The sequence below is a fragment of the Ornithodoros turicata genome, chromosome 2 (assembly GCF_037126465.1).
Source record: "Ornithodoros turicata isolate Travis chromosome 2, ASM3712646v1, whole genome shotgun sequence".
Taxonomy (NCBI): domain Eukaryota; kingdom Metazoa; phylum Arthropoda; class Arachnida; order Ixodida; family Argasidae; genus Ornithodoros; species Ornithodoros turicata.
Genome location: NC_088202.1, coordinates 76191970 through 76208763, shown reverse-complemented (window position 1 = coordinate 76208763; position 16794 = coordinate 76191970). Strand labels below are relative to the sequence as shown.

Below are 16794 nucleotides of genomic sequence, written 5' to 3'. Positions count from 1 at the left end.
GGGCGTCGCTTGCTGGTCCATTTTGAACAGCAGCGACGGAGTGCGGCCGACGTTGAGGCGGAGCCTATGGATGACAGATTCTTCCCTCCTTGAGGCACGACAGCAGATAGTGTACTCCGTGGTTGGGCCAATGGACCCGAAGAAGAAATTGGTCCTGGCAACGCCCTTGACAAACCGTTTCGTACTGACAGTAAGGAAGCGGCGTAGCAGCAATTGACAGGCGGACGTCGAGATGTGTATTCCACCAATCGGCTCTAACGCATGTGCATGTTTCGCCGCGGCGTCAGCGCAAGTATTGCCGTGGAGGCCGTCGTGGCTCGGAACCCAGTGAAACCACACAGTGTAGCCCGAGGACAGGAGCTCATTACAATTAGAGGATCATGGAATGCACGTCGCAGACTATCTCGACAGACTAAGACACCAGGGGGCTTAATCACTGTTTCGAATCGGACCCAAGAATTCGTGACCATCAGTTCTGATGCCTTCTACAAACTGAACCTTTATTCCTCTCTCTCGCGCTCCTCGTCTTCGTCCACAGCTGAGCCTAAGAGCCCTCTCCTCCTCCTCTTTCTTCCACATCCTCCCGGGCCACGGGTGGTGCGATATCCCCTTCCAAGTGGTGCAGCAACTGCACGGGACGGTGAAGAATGGTCTTGTTGGCCAGCATGACCGCACAGGCACGAACGACACCGTCGCGTCCGGGAATGGTCTGAGTTACGCGGCCGAGCTTCCAGAGTAGCGGCGGTCCTCTTTCGTGGATGATGACCACGTCTTCGACCCTCAGTTGACTCTCCGGGTCCCGTCTCGCCATATGCGCGGATCTCAGCTGGAAGAGGTATTCCTTGCGCCACCTGCTCCAGAACTGCTGGCGAAGACTATCCTGTGCTTTCAGGTAGTGCTTGAGTCTCCCAGCGTCCAACGGCTGTGCAACTTCGCCCGGTGTTGGGGTGGCAGTCAAGCGCTTCCCTACGAGGAAGTCTGCAGGAGTCAAAGGGTGCAGGGCGGCGGGATCGGAATCCACATACGTCAGCGGCCGGCAATTCACTATGCATTCTCCTTCGCATAAGGCCGTTGTAAGATCTTCATACGTCAAATGGCGCCTTCCTAAGCAACGCCTGAGGGAGTCCTTCACGCATCTGACCATCCTCTCCCACCATCCGCCCCACCAGGGTGCTCTCTCGACAATAAACCTCCATTTGATGCGATTCCTGGCGGCAAAATCTTGCACTTCTGAGGACGCGGTGGAGAGAATCCGTGACGTCTGATGGAAGGTGCGAGCGTTGTCTGACGTGATCAGTGACGGGACCCCGCGTCGGGACGCAAAACGCCTAAATGCGCCGAGGAAGTGTTGAGTGGACATCCCGGTCGCCAATTCGAGGTGGATCGCGCGGGTAACGCCACATGAGAAAAGGACGATGTACGCCTTCCGCTGTTCGTTATTGTCAAATGCATAGAGCGGTCCAGCAAAATCCACCCCCACTACGTCGAAGGGACTCGTGGGCGTGATCCTTTCCCGCGGGAGAGGAGCGACAGGTGCTGTTTCCGGATCCAGTCGTCGTCGTTTGCATTGTAGACACGTATGAAGAGCGCGACGAACCGTCTGTCGACCCCTTACAATCCAATACTTCTGGCGAATTTCACAGAGTGTGTCTTGAACTCCTGTGTGGTGTAGACGACAGTGCATGTCGAGCACGAGCAGCTCTGTGAATCGGTGTCTGGACGGCAGAAGGATGGGATGCCGTACGCTGTCGCTTTCGTCGGCGTACCTCAGACGACCACCGACGCGGAGTAATGAATTCTCGTCGATATACGGGTTCAATAGCAAAACGGCCGATGAAGAAGAGATGGGGCGTCTCGTCTGTAGGTCCTCGATTTCAGTGGGGAAAGATTCCAACTGAGTCCAACGGACCCAGAGCAGCTCTGCTGAGTGTAGCTCCTCCGCTGAGAGTGAGCCACTGTGTTTCGACTGGGGTCTCCGGGTGTTGTTGATGTACCTGAGCACGTACGCTGTCACACGGAGCACGCGGTTAAGGGAGCTGTGATCTTCGAGTTGAAGAAGGGGGTCCCGATGCTGAACAGCGATGGCGCAACAGGTCTCCTCGATCCGGGAATGCGGAGATGTGTTTTGGGCCGCGACGAGACCATCCACGTTGCCAAATAACCAGGGTGGACCGGTCCACCACAGCTTGCTGTGGAGCAGCTCAGTCGCGGTGATTCCCCTCGTGAGCAAGTCAGCGGGGTTGCTTTTCCCGTCGCAGTGACACCATCTAGCCGGGTCCGTGAGCTGGCGAATCTCTCGTAAGCGCCCCTCGACAAACTGAGGATTCTGCGACTGAGTCATCTTCCCATTCTTTATCCAGTGCAGTGCAATCTGAGAGTCCGTCCACAACGTGACCCGTGACTGCAGGGCAGGTATGACGTCGCAGATGCTCTTGAACAGTCTAGCGGCGAGAAGGCAGCCAAGGAGCTCTAAACGCGGAAGAGTGACCGTCTTCAGTGGTGCAATGCGACCTTTGGCGATGAGCAGGTGGGAGCTGACACCCCCGGGAGCCTTGTGGGTGCGTACGTATGCAACCGTTCCGTAGGCCCGCGGGCTTGCGTCTGCAAAGATGTGAAGGTCTGGGACGGTGCCGGCCGGATTGAAGGGAGATCTCGGTGCTTGCATTGTGGAGAGCGCGGGAAGGCCGCGTACCCATTCGCGCCAAGCTTGGTGTGTCGGGGGGTGCATGGGTTGGTCCCAAGGAACTGCTTCCTTCCACATTGCCTGAAACAAGAGCCTCGCGGTGACCGTAAAGGGAAGGAGCAAACCCAACGGATCGTACAGTCTAGAAAAGGTCCTGAGCACCGTGCGCTTCGTGGGCTCATTTTTCTGCGCGAATTCGTGAACCGCGGTGACTGGTGCTAGGATGACATCCGCCTGTCTGTCCCATGGTACACCTAAGATACGAAGCACTGGGTTTGTACAACCGACGTTATCGTAGGCAGTTTCGTCTGCGAGAAATTTCTGTTGAAGTGCGGTGGAGTTCGCTGCCCATTTTCGGATTTCCATCCCTGCGTCCCGCAGGACAGCTCTGGTCTCGGCATATATCGTATCGGCATCTTGCACGTCGTCGCAGCCAATTACTAGGTCGTCAACATAGAAGCTGGTGCGGAGGCGAGCTGCGGTGGCTGGGTATCGCGAAGCGACCGCGTCGAAGTGATGGTGCAGAGTTGCCGCGAGTAGGAAGGGGCTGGACGATGCTCCGAACGGGACTCTGGTCATCCTCCACTCCTGAGTCGCAGGATAAGGGTTGGATGATGACGGTAGCTCCTGGATCCACAGAAAGCGGAGGGCGTCTCGGTCCTCTGGTCGGATCTGAATTTGAAGATACGCCTTGCGAATGTCGGCGGTCAAGACAATGGGAGAAGACCGAAACGTGATGAGGAGATGGAGGAGGTTGCTGTTTAAGTTGGGACCCTTCGACAGAACCTCATTAAGAGACGGTTGGCCGGGAACATGGGACGAGGCGTCGAAGACTATGCGGACCTTGGTCGTGACGGCCTCCATACGTATAACGGCATGGTGGGGCAGGTAGTATACGTTCCTGGTTGGGTCTGGGCCAGAGACTGGTTCGGCATGCCCTTCGACGAAGTATTCGCGCATTGTGGCGTCGTACTGCTTGAGAACGTCGGGTGCCATTCGGAACCGCCGGAGTTGAGCGTTGAGTCTCGTCTCGGCCGTTACCCGATTGTGTGCCTCTGGTGGTAGCCCAGGCGCCTGGATCGTAAGGGGAACCTCGTACCGATCTGTCTGCCGCTTGATGTTCTCTTGAAACATTTGGAGGTCTGCCGCTCCGGTGGGAGCAGCTACGTCAGAATCCGTGATACCTAATGCATCTAGTCGCCACAGGTTGGTCAGCTCATGCTCGGGCGCGTCGTTCGTGCAGCACAAAAGTGACGTGGTGGCGGGATAGTCTGATAGCGAGGAACGCAGTGGGGCAACACCTTGGACGATCCACCCAAATACCGTTTCGACGGCTGTGATATTGTTGGGAAGGCGCTCTATTCTGCCAGACACAAATCGCCAGTAGTAGTCCGCGCCTATCAGCACGTCGACGTTCTGCGATAGACAAGTCGTTGTGACCGGAGAGAGACCACGATCGTGTAGCATTTGCAAGGTCCGGGCATCCACAGGTGGGCTGAGCGACCTGCAGATCTGTGGTATAGCGATGGCCTCTACTTCCAACGACTGATGTAAGCCATCGATACGCAGGGACACCTTCTGGTATGTGCGATGCGTGGACGGTTGCGTGGAGCCAAAACGCAAAGATCTACATGTTTTCGTATGCCAATCCCGGGCATCGAAGCCGCTGAGCGAGTTCCTCGGTGATGAATGTTCTCTGACTTCCGTTGTCGAGAAGAATACGTACGGACGCGGATCCGCCAGGGCCGGCAACCTGAACCACAGCGGTCTGCAGAAATGTGACAGTAGACGAGGTTGACGCGGTGGTGGCTTGGATTTCAGGTGTTTGCGCTGGCGATGCTGAAGCCGATCCAACGCTCCTGGCGGTGCGCTGTCGCGTTTCGCGTTTCGATTGTATGTCGCAGAGCACAGTCAGATGTTGTCCGTGGCATCTGGTACACGTGAGACTAGCTGAAGAGCGACACTGACGGGCCAAGTGGTTCCGCTTGGCACAGCGGAAGCATCGACGCGCTGACGTGAGGCTTCGCCGTTTTCCCTCGGGTGTGAGCGGCGCTGGACAAGTCGCCGTGCGGTGATCGCACGCGCGGCAAAGGGCACACGAAGCGACATCGGACGGTGGTGCTGGTGGAGCTCCATCAGGGCGTGTGGAGTCTGTGCGCACACCAGCTGGCAGCGCTGCGGCCGAAGGAAAGGGGGCTGGCGCTTCGTCTTCCGCGTGGACCGGAGGCGTATGCCGAGGCCGGTGAAGAGCGACTTCTTCCCTTGCTTCCACTTGAATGAGTAGGAAATCCATCAGTGCGTGAACCTCCGCGGCAGTGGGCGACATGCGAGTAGACTCTGTGGAGGGCGCTGTTCCGCTCTCGCTAGGAGAGGCCAATTCCTTCCTTCTCTGCCGAAACAGCACGAAGAGATCGGGTGGAAGGCAGCGAGTAACAACCCTATAGAGCACGACATCATAGCCAGACTGCGGAATCTCCAGTGATTCCAGGGCCCTCGTGTGGCGCGAGACTTCGTCGAACAAGTGACGTAGCTGAGTCACGTACCCAGAACCTTGCACTGCGCGGAGCGACAACAGCTTGTCGACGTGCTCGGCTGCAAGGAGATCGGTTCGTCCGAACCGCTGCTTCAGGGCGTCAACAGCTATCTGGTAATTCGCTCCACTAAGGCTGATCCCATCAATAGCGCGCTTGGCCTCATCGGTAACGTAACACAGGAGATACTTAAACTTCTCCACTGTAGCTAGCGCACCGTTGTTGTGGATCGTTGCCTGGAAGTGTTCCCAGAACCTGGCCCAGTCTTGCAACTTCCCTCCGAACTTTGGAATTTGCAGCTTCGGCAAGGAAACAGAACGGCTGGTTGATTCTCTAGGAGTGGAATCGCCCAGTGCGGCAGACGGCGCAACTGGCGATGTGAGCTGTCCTGCCGTTCGAAGGACCCGCCTCGCGCGCGTGATGGCGGCTTCGAGCTGCTGCTCGCATTCCAGGATGCCTTGGACTTCCTGGTCATACTGCTCTTCGCCGGTCAGCGCCAGGATCTGACTGTCCAAGTCTTGCAGCGCAGCCTTCCTCACCACTAAATACTCGACGTCGACTTCAACATCTTCGAGGGAAACCTCCCCTGTCCGGGGTTCACGTAGTCGATTGACGGTGCGAGTGACTGCTGCTCGGGTCCCGGCTCGTGACCGCTTCAGGCCGTCTAACAGGTCAACGGGCATCGGGAAGGGTCGTCGTCCCGGGTTTCGGCACCAAAATGTTTCGAATCGGACCCAAGAATTCGTGACCATCGGTTCTGATGCCTTCTACAAACTGAACCTTTATTCCTCTCTCTCGCGCTCCTCGCCTTCGTCCACAGCTGAGCCTAAGAGCCCTCTCCTCCTCCTCTTTCTTCCACAATCACTTCCATCGTTCGCGAGCCAACGCGGGGCGGAGCTCTCGTTAACACGAACACGTGACACGTTTCACGTGACGCGCTTTTTTCGTTAACGGGACGAAGGCGTAATCTCTTGCTCGCGTAACGACCGACGGTGTCGTCTGCCTAACGAATGTGTTCACGTGCTCACAGGCTTCATCGCCTACATGCCTCATGATCTAACGAGGCGTGAGGCACTCGGGAGCTCGAGCACGTGGTGTATGACGCGCTCTTTTCGTTAAAGTGACAGGGGCGTAACTTCTCGGTCCAGTTACGATCAAATTAGATCGTTTGCCTAACGAGTGGGTCTACCCACTCGTTGGAATGTGAAACATCTTCATTTGGAGATTTGCAGAAACGGAATTCCTGCGGAAACGAACATGCATTGCTCCAACACTGTGTACAAAATGACATGCTCCCCCTTTCATCATATTTACACCAGTGGTTATATGAGGGCTGCGAGATATTCTCGAGAAGATGCAGATGAAGACGAGAAAGAAGACGAAGAAGTGACAATGACAAGCCATAGACAAACCATAGACAAACCATGCGAGCTATCCAAACAAAATTAAACAACCTCATTGGTCGACAAGATTACAGCCTCGTTGGCAGTTGTAGTTCGTTCAGGGCGGTGACATCACAACACGTAACGGCTCGTTACGAGCACAAGAGCCTCAACGAAGAAGCTAAACGAGGAGCAGGGATTGTGCCACAGCAGGGCGTCGATAAGTTTCTTCGTTTCGTTATTCGTAACGACACGTTGACGTTGAAGCTGCCCAAGAGAGATGGCGGAGTGATTCTTCGCTTGGGCGATCACACAAGCAGCTAACTGTGCCCATGGACGTGATGGCGTCAGGATGCCTTTCAACTGGACGAGACGGATTCTGTTAAGTTCTTCCGTCCGCCAAGAAACGCTTTCCGCACCATTTGTGAGGACTTGTGACCGTGTACTTCAGTCCGTCTTAATAGCTACGGGTGTTGTGATGAACAACAAAGGCGAAATGAATGCATATAGTAGTGTTCGAATTGTTCTCTTTAATAGTACATTGCGGACATAGTGTTGGTGTAGCAATGAAAGGAAGAGCAAAGGATTCTGTGGATTTTCTGAGGTCGATTGTCTTGAATAGTTTCATACCATTCTCTTGCTTCGCGCTGCTAACATGGAATTAAAACAGTTCACTGACGTTCTGTTCAAGCTCACTAGAAAATTGTTGCACTGCGAATTTATTTTAGGCGTCAGGATGCCTTTCAACTGGACCAGATAGATTTTGTAAAGTTGTTCCGTCCGGGAAGAAATGCTGTTCGCACTGTTTATGAAGCCTGACTGTAAGGCTGCGCCTTGTACTTCCATGCTTGAAGAAAAAGTTACATAAAGTTTATGAAATAAGTGTACACGTTGAGGAGAACGGGCAGCCTCCTCCTCTTTCTTCTTTTGATACTTCTGATACCACTACGTCTTTCCTTTCTGGTTTCGGACTCCCACGTGAACTAGAACTTAGCACACACTAGTTCTCGTATCATACTTAAGACCATTCTCACCCGACACCATCGTCAGGGTAGGAAAATGATTTACAATTTTTTGCGTATAGCTCGACGATTATCCTTACAGTGATGTACATGTTTGTTAATTATTTTCACACGACTAGCGAGCTATATATTGAGACGGGAAGAAAAAGAAAATGACGAACGAGCCTGGGAACGAACATTGGAACGCAATGAGCATGTATGAGAGCACGAGAATGGATTTCACACATACCAAGTTAAAAGAGTATTTTACTCCTACGCAATGTTTTAAATGCCTACGTTTCGGCCACCTGGCTAGAAACTGTAGGGGGCACACACGTTGCAAGTACTGCGCCGGCCCCCACTAACACAAAGAATGTACAACTAAACGTGAAAAGAAATGTGCTAACTGCCAGGGGCCTCACACTGCCACATACGGAGGCTGCCCCAAACGAAAGATTGCTGCAAGGTCAGTCAAGCATAATGCGTGCGAAGAGAAAGTAACCAGAAAAGGAATCCGGACCATGAATGCTGAGTTGGTCCATATACCAGAAGAAAACTTCCCAAATCTTCCGCACACCTCTAAGAAACCCGAAACACAAAAGGCTAACACAAGTGGATCTCAGCCCCACCCTGCTGCAAAGCCTAAGACAAGCGTGTGGGAAACAGAAGACACAAAGAAAAGGGCCAAAAACCCTGTGCCAGCCCCAAGACGTAAAAGGCGCACTCAACTTGAGCAACACAACGCCGAGCAACAGAATACAAAGCAAATAATCATGCAAGACAAAGAGGCTGTAGCTTCACACGACAGCCGCCGAGATGCCCGCCAGCAAATAAACCCCATTTGATGGATCCACACTGGTTATGCAGATAATACCCTTCGTAATAGCTGCACTCAAAGCAGTAGTAGCCTCGCTCCCAAATGCACGGGATATCCCAGAAGTCAAGCAAGTTCTCGCACTTGAACCGGAGCTTCTCAGAGTACTCACCGCAACCCATCATGGATAAGCTCTACTCCACAGCTTTCGCCATCCAATGGAATACAAATGGACTGCAAAACAAGCTCAACGACCTAAGAAACTTCCTGCATCCCCGTCCCAGTCCTAGCTATATGCGAAGGAAACATCAAGGGGACTATTCGCTTGGCTAACTCTGAAGTGAACCTCTCACAAGGCAACAACCCTCGTACCTTACTGGCAGTTCGCAAAGACCTCCCTTCCTGCCTCCTCTACGTCTCCAATGCATGTGATATGGAATACGTCGCCGCAAAGATCAAACTGAAAGGGAGAACAGTCACTGTTATTAGCGTTTACATACCCCCTCATTGCACAGTCTCTCTACGGGAAATAAATAACCTACTTGGGAATCTACCCTCCCATACTGTCATCTGCGGAGATCTAAACGCTCACTCACAGCTCTGGGGGGGGGACACAAGACAGACAGAAGAGGACGGCTAATCGAGTCCGCAATTGAGCAAAACGACCTCTGCCTGCTCAATGGTGGCTCCCCAACATACTTGAAAGGACCCACCTATTTTTCTCCACTGGACCTCACCATATGCACACGTGATATTGCGTCGCACCTAGGCTGGACACTTGACGTTGAGACAAGAGGAAGCGACCATATACCAATCCTCATCTCCTATGATGAATACAAGCCAAAGCCTCACAGGAGAACGTTAGGAATATACAACTGGAAAAACTTCAGACAGCACAATACAGCATCCCTCCATGAAGGACACACGCCGAAAGAATTTGCCCAGAAAATTGCAAATAACCTAAAAGCAACCAGCAAGCAGATCAACGTTCCAAAGTCGTATACAAGTATCGACATAGAGTATGAACGGCTGCGAGCAATTCGCCGCCGCGCAGAGAGAAAATACAGGAGAAACGGGGACATAAAGTGCTGGATCGAATCTAAAGCTACAAAAGCCAAAATAAAACGACACCTAAAGAAACTATCGATCAAGAGCTGGACAGATACCTGCAACAACTTGCCCCCACACCTACCGCGAATAAGATGTGGACCATGGTAAAAAGCCTCAAATGTGTCCCCTCCCACACAGCACCCTTCCGCACCATCTCTCTGAAAACGAACAGCACAGAAAAAGAAATTGCCAACAGTTTCCTGGCAGCCCTAAACAAGACGTCAGAGGCCTCCATAAGTGCCCTTTACCACCAATCTCTACGGTCAGCAATTGTGGCCAACAGTATGCAAGGCAAAGCCGCCCCCAAAGAACTGGGAATGGACTTTACAGTCCATGAACTTCAACGTGCTATACAAGCAGCCTCCAACAAAAAGACAGCCCCAGGTCCAGACGGGATATCATATAAGTGCCTAGCAAACATAGGACCCAAAGCCTTGAAGATCCTCCTCAAAATCTACAACAAGAGCTGGAGGACAGGAAACGTACCAGAAAAATGGCAAACGGCACGCGTAATTCCAGTCAGAAAACCCCAGAAGCCAAAGGAGGAAATTACCGCCTACAGACCAATCAGCCTCACAAGCTGCATTGCCAAAATCATGGAGCGAATGGTTCTGTCTCGAATACAATGGTGGTTGGAGCAAACAAACTACCTACCCGAAGAATTCGCCGGATTTAGAACATCCCGCTGTACAACAGACTGCATCACAGACCTCGTAAGGGCCCACGTACTGCAAGCAGCAAGAAAATCAGGGCTGAATGGAAAAACATTCGCATGGCTCAACAGCTTTCTCACCGACAGAAAGGTCTTTATGGACACCAACGAAGGGAGTACACCCCCAGTCACACTCGTACAAGGAGTTCCGCAAGGAGCAGTTCTCAGCCCGACACTCTTCAATCTGCTCATGTCGGAGCTCGCCAGCTTACTACCACCCAAAGTAAAATATACCATGTATGCCGACGACCTCTGCATATGGAGCAGTGGAAGACAGATACAGACAATAGAAAACACACTTCAGCATGCCCTAGTAACCATCGCCATCTTCCTTGAAGAAAGAGCCATGGACCTCTCAACCGGCAAAACCGTCTACTTACCCTTTACAGGAAAACGGCTGAAAAACTTTAAACTCACAGTGGCCGGAACCGAAATAAGGCGGGTCACCAAGCACAAATACCTGGGAGTCACCATCAACAGGAATGCAACATGGGGTCACCAAGTTAAACACCTGGACAAATCCACAAGAACCTACACAAACATAATTAAAATCCTTGGTGGATACGGATGGGGTAACAGCAAGGCTCTTCAAGCAATGCACCGTGGCCTCATCAGGCAAACAATAGCCTACAGCATCCCTTGTCTTCAAAATCTCTCTCCGTCTCAGGATAACAGACTGCAAAGTATCCTAAGTCGCAGTCTACGCATCTGCCTGGGACTTCCTAGAACTGTCAGAACGGATATAATACTTGCCGAAGGAAGAGAGCCACCCATCCAAACCCTTCGCAAATAAGAAACTGAGCGCCACCTTATCCGTCTCCTCACAAGACACTACGGGCACCCCCTCATCGACAAGATAAAGCAACACACCAAATGTAGCATCTACAAGGCCATCCGATACATTGACCGCATCCTTCCTAAGCATTGTGCAAAAAGACACTATCAGGACACGGCCCTCTGGCTCCTACTCCCACCAAAGATATTCACTGAAGTACCAGGGATTGACAAGAAAAACGAAACACCACAAGTGGCCCTAAAAGCACTAGCCATGGCACATATTGAAGAAAACTACCCGGTAGCAATGCAGGTGTATACCGACAGTTCCACATAAAAAAAAAACAGATCATCCAGTGCTTTCGTAACCGACGGCATAACAAAAGCGTACAGGTTGTCCCACAAGACAACATCCACAGCAGCAGAGCAACATGCAATTTTGAAAGCTCTACGCCACATCAGAAAATCCCAAGCTGGACATGGGTAGTGTGCTCCGACTCCAGAGCGGCCCTCTACTCCATCCAAAAGCAGGACCCACAAGACCGTTTCTTCTTTTCCTTTCCTTTTCATTTCTTCTTCTCCTTTCCTTTTCCTTTCCTTTTCATTTCTTCTTCTCCTTTCCTTTTCCTTTTTTTTATTTTTCTTTTCGTCCCCTTTTCTTTCCTTTCCCTTCACCTTCTTTTGCCTTTTTTGTTTGGAATAGCAAGCCGACCTTCGTCTGGCTGACCTTTCCTTTCTTTTTCTTAATAAACATATCCCCCCCCCCCACAAGACCGTATTGTCTACAACATCATGAAGGCGCACAGCGAAGCCGAAGCCTTAGGACACAATATATCACTCCAATGGATACCGTTTCTCTGCGACATCTCCGGAAATGAATGCGCATACAGAGCTGCAAAGGAAGCCCTTAGCAAAAGTAGGATATCTGCAATCCCCTTTACAAAGGCAGATGCCAAGAGCCTTCTCCGTAAAAGTACAGAAAGAAGATCGCGCACAATTTGGAAACAATCAATGAGACCAAAGGACCACCTTGCATTCATCGACCCTGAAGCAGACAGCATAATTCCAAATGGAATTGAACGATCAGTCAAAACAGCCATACATCGCACACGACTTGAAGGAACTACAAGGCGCCAGCTAAAGTTCTACGACTCAGACCTTTGCAAACGATGCAAAGTCCCAGAGGATACACACCACATAATCATGAACTCCCCAGAATATAGCCAAGCCAGACTTAAACTCCAACAGACTCCTGTGGCACTGGACAACAGGCCTTTCTCCTTCTGCAAGATTACCGGAAGATGGCCCACAAGGCACCAACAATCCAAAGCACTGAAAGCGCTCTGTGCTTTCTTAAAAGACAGCGGTATAAAAGACCGCTTCTAAATTCCATCACTCCCAATTATTATATTTTAACGCGTAAGAACTGGAGCTGCAGGCGCCCTAGGGCAGTCACCTAGCTTCAATACACCACATCCAGTTAAACTTATCTTACGAGAATGCGAGCTATCGGAAGAAATGAAAAAGTCCTATTGGTCAGAGAAGATGCAGCCTCGCTGCCAGCCTGCTCTTCGCTCAGGGCGGTGACATCACAACACGTGAGCGCTCACAACGTGCAAAATAACCACAAAGAAGAAGCTTCCCGAGGAGACTTCAACTTGCATGGCGCTACCATCTTTTCTAAAATCGACCTAATGAAGGCATACCATCAAATTCCCGTTGCCCACGAAGACATCAAGAAGACCGCCATTACCACCCCATTCGGCCTGTTTGAATTCCAATGGATGCCTTTCGGGCCGCGCAACGCAGCACAGGCCTTCCAGTGGTTCATTCATTCTGTCACCAGAAGCCTTCCCTTCCTCCTTGCCTATATAGACGACCTGCTTGTTGCAAGTTCTACCCCCGAGCAGCATGCCAACCACCTCCGTCAACTTTTCGCTCAACTGGCCGCCTATGGCGTCGTCATAAACGTCCACGAATTTGGCGTCGAGTCCACCGAGTTAATTGGTCACATGGTCTCTTCCACAGGCATCGCTCCTCTCGCAAGCAAGGTCGACGCGATCACCAGCTTTCCGCAGCCTCGTCTCTCCGCCAAGTTGCGACGTTTCCTCGGTTTAATGAACTTTTACCAGTGATTCATCACTCACGGTGCCACTACTTTGCGCCTGCTAGAAGTTCTACTTAGTTATCGCGGCGGATCGAAGCCCTTCCCTGGTCAGCTGAAGCCGAAGCCGCCTTCTCGAAGATCAAGGTGGACCTCAGCGCGCAGATACAGCTGTACCATCCGAAGCATGGCGCTCCGACCGCACTAATGGTGGATGCCTCCAACGTGGCCGTGGGCGTGGCCTTGAATCAGAAGTTCGACGACAGCTGGCGCCCTATAGCCTTCTTCAGTAAGAAGTTGAAACCCGCCGAACAGTAATACAGCACGTTCGGCTGGGAGCTCCTTGCAGCTTACCTTGCGGTCAGGCACTTTCGCCACTTTTTGGAGGGCCGAGACTTCACGATCCTCTCGGACCACAAGCCTCTCTCCTATGCTTTTCGTTCTGCTAGTGGCTGCTAGTGGCCTCGTGAGACCCGGCAGTTGTCCTAGCTGGCGGAATTCTGCACGAAAATCCAGTATGTGCAGAGAAGCGCCAACGGTCCAGCCGATGCCCTCAACCGCATCGCGCCGCTCTCTGTACGTGCCACATCCGTCTCGCCGAAAGACCTCGCATCCGCTCAACCCTCCGACCAAGAGCTCCTCCGACTCCGTGAGACGCAGTCGTTTTCCCTACGGCTGGAAGACATTCCGCTGCTCGGCACGGACATCACGCTGTGTGCTGCGAGACTTCGATCGGCCGTGGAAGACCTTTCGTGCCAGCAGAGCCCCGGCGCGCTATCTTCTCTTCTGTTCACGACCTGTCCCACCCCGGCGCCCGACCTACTCAGAAACTCATCGCCGAGCGCTACGTGTGGCCATCAATGAATGCGGACATTCGAGCTTGGGTGAGGTGCTGCGTCGCTTGTCAGCGCTCAAAGATCCAGCGTCACACCGTCACCCCGCCCCGCAAGTTCGCGCCGCCCGACACCCGCTTCGATTCCGTCCATCTGGACATAGTTGGTCCTCTCCCCATCTCACGCGGATACCGGTACCTTCTCACGGCCGTTGACCGGTTCACCCGCTGGCAAGAGGCTAAGCCCATCACCGACACAACCTCCGAAGCCGTAGCCATCACCTTCCTAAGCAGTTGGATCAGCCCGTTTCGGTGTGCCCTCAAGAGTAACAACAGACCGAGGTCCTCAGTTTGAAAGCTGCCTTTTGACCGCGTTCACCAATCTTCTTGGCACCTCACGCGTAAGAACAACTTCGTACCACCCAGCGTCGAACAGTTGGGTGGAGAGGTTTCATTGGCACCTCAAGGCTGCCTTGATGGCGCATTAAAGTTAAAATCGCAAGTGAAAATCGCCATTTGGAGCCGACACAGTCGGCGGACTAGCTTGATAGAGTTCATAGCCCCTTTAACGGCAGTTCTAGGTAATGTTTTCGATTACTTTGAGAGAAAACACAACGGCAGAATGAGGCTCCTGAAGAGGATACTTTTGTTCACCCGCTCTGTGCTGCACACGTATTACATCCGAGCATATATAGTGCCATCAAATATGTACACTTCTCATTCCCAACAACCAACACTGTCTGTTTCGACCTTATGGCCACCAAGCTAACGACCTCTGATTCCACGTGGAAGATGCGAAGGATCAAGTGGGATTGCCGTTGGTGCTCTTGTTAACCACCTCTTTCACGAAGGCATCGTCCCGGATAGGCTTTCCACTCACAGCGCGTATTTCTGCACGCCCTGACGGCTTTTCTGCTGATAAAGCTTCCGATGCTACATTCGTAACGCTAGGCTATTGCGTTCGAAGGTCCCTAAGTTATGACCGTACGGTGCTGGCATCTCTGGAGAAAAATGTTACGGATTCATTGTGGTGCACAATCTCGCTCGAGTGCATGCGACGGGGGAACGCACAACGGCTCAAAAGCTCGAGACAGGCCCATTTATATCTTGTCGAGCTACAAAGTATTTTGCAAAGTCCTAGTGGATCAGATAATATGTGACCCAACGTGGCTCAGAAGGGATGTTGAATTGAACTGTTCGCCAGTGGAGGCAGTCAGGAGCCAATATGCACTTCGATAATTTGATAGATGCTTTTGTAAAATAAACACCGTTGTGCCCCATAAATATGGAAACTTTTGTCACCGACAAAAAATGCCCATAAAGCGAGTCGTCCGTATTATCGGCTCAAATTGGAGTTGTCGCACGTTGTCCCTACAAGTACAAACAAGTACAAAAACATGTATGTCAGAAAAGTCACATAGGAAAAACAGACAATGAGTTATGCACGAGAAACATAATCTCGGTACAAACTGATAAGGCATGACACAAGTGAAAAATTCTATAACTGAAATAAAAGTCATTTTAAAAAATGGAACTTCACTATAATACAACTAGATGAGCCACTTCTTATTTCAGCTGCCTCAATTACCACTCTTTCAAGCTATTTTTTTTTTTTTTTGCTTTCACTAGGACCTGGGTTCGTTCACATACCGGGCTACGCTGGTACTTTCTGCAATACATAGGTGTGCGCCTCCCACTGCTTTCAGTGAAGCCGCATGCTCCCTTAAGTGATCGTTTAAGCAATCTGCCGGTTTGTCCGACATATACTCACCCGCTATACTGAGCGGAATCCTATAAATGAGTTCTTACGCAGGGGACAAACTTTTTCGGATGTTTTTTGTTACGAGACTCCCTTTCTCACCGGCCCTTATTGGTCATTGAGCACGTTGCAGAGCTGTCTTATGAGGGGCCGAAAACACCACATCTACATCAAATTTCTGCGCAACATTCTTCAGGTTGCGCTTGGTTCTGAGCAGTGTGCATATAGGGAAATACTTCGAAGTTAGACTTCCTGTTCCTTCACTCTGAGCGGAAGTCATCCCCATATCATCGTCATCATGTATCTCTCTCTCTCTCTCTCCTTGACTCTGTGAACGAGAGATCACGTTTTCAATTATTTGATCAATAAAGAAAACGCCGTTGTCATCACGGCATGATGAAAACATTGGCATTGGTCCTTGTGACACCTTGTAGGGTGTCACAAGGAGTATATTCCTCCATCTGTTATCACACCATCTCATCTCATCCCGGCTGCAGTCGTGACGCAGCCCACATACGTGAGGCCAACAACGGCAAGCCGGTTTTCGTCACCACCACAACCACAAGGAGTATATTTATTTATTTATTTACGTCAAGGGCCCTGCGGGCGTTACATGACGAAGGGGTAAAAACTTAACTTTTCATACGCAATTCATACAACACTATAAAAAGAAAATATCACATATATATATATATATATATATAAAGACACTGGCTTGCACTGTGGCATTGAGGAGTGCTTGGTCACCCTCCCAGGTGTATATCGCTCGCTGAGTGACCCCTGGTTTGCCAATCCCGAACGATGCGCAGCTACCCAGGGCCGACGAGCCGCAAACACGGCGAAACACGTGTCCTCTGGTGCTGTCGCATCGTTCAATGAGTATCTATATATATATATATATATATATATATATATATATTATAAATCAACAGCAATTGGCTGTTGATATACTCCTGAGAGCAGCATTTGTCTGTTCTTACCTAGCCGTTTTTTCTTAATAAACGCTAGTTATGAGTCCGCAGTAGCATTGATCTTTCTAGTTCTGACATTGGTCTAGTTTGCTGCAGTTTTTCGTTATGCAATGTTACCAGC

At 51.2% G+C, this 16794-nt stretch overlaps 2 protein-coding genes across 2 annotated transcripts; both read right to left on the bottom strand.

Moving 5' to 3' along the window:
* Positions 1 to 544: 544 nt before the first annotated feature.
* Positions 545 to 4150, bottom strand: LOC135384789 (uncharacterized). The gene has a single exon (XM_064613975.1). It carries the CDS (start codon positions 4148 to 4150, stop codon positions 545 to 547), a length of 3606 nt encoding a protein of 1201 aa, XP_064470045.1.
* Positions 4151 to 4310: 160 nt separating this feature from the next.
* On the bottom strand, positions 4311 to 5897 carry LOC135384788 (uncharacterized). The gene has a single exon (XM_064613974.1). It carries the CDS (start codon positions 5895 to 5897, stop codon positions 4311 to 4313), a length of 1587 nt encoding a protein of 528 aa, XP_064470044.1.
* Between the last annotated feature and the right edge of the window lie 10897 nt (positions 5898 to 16794).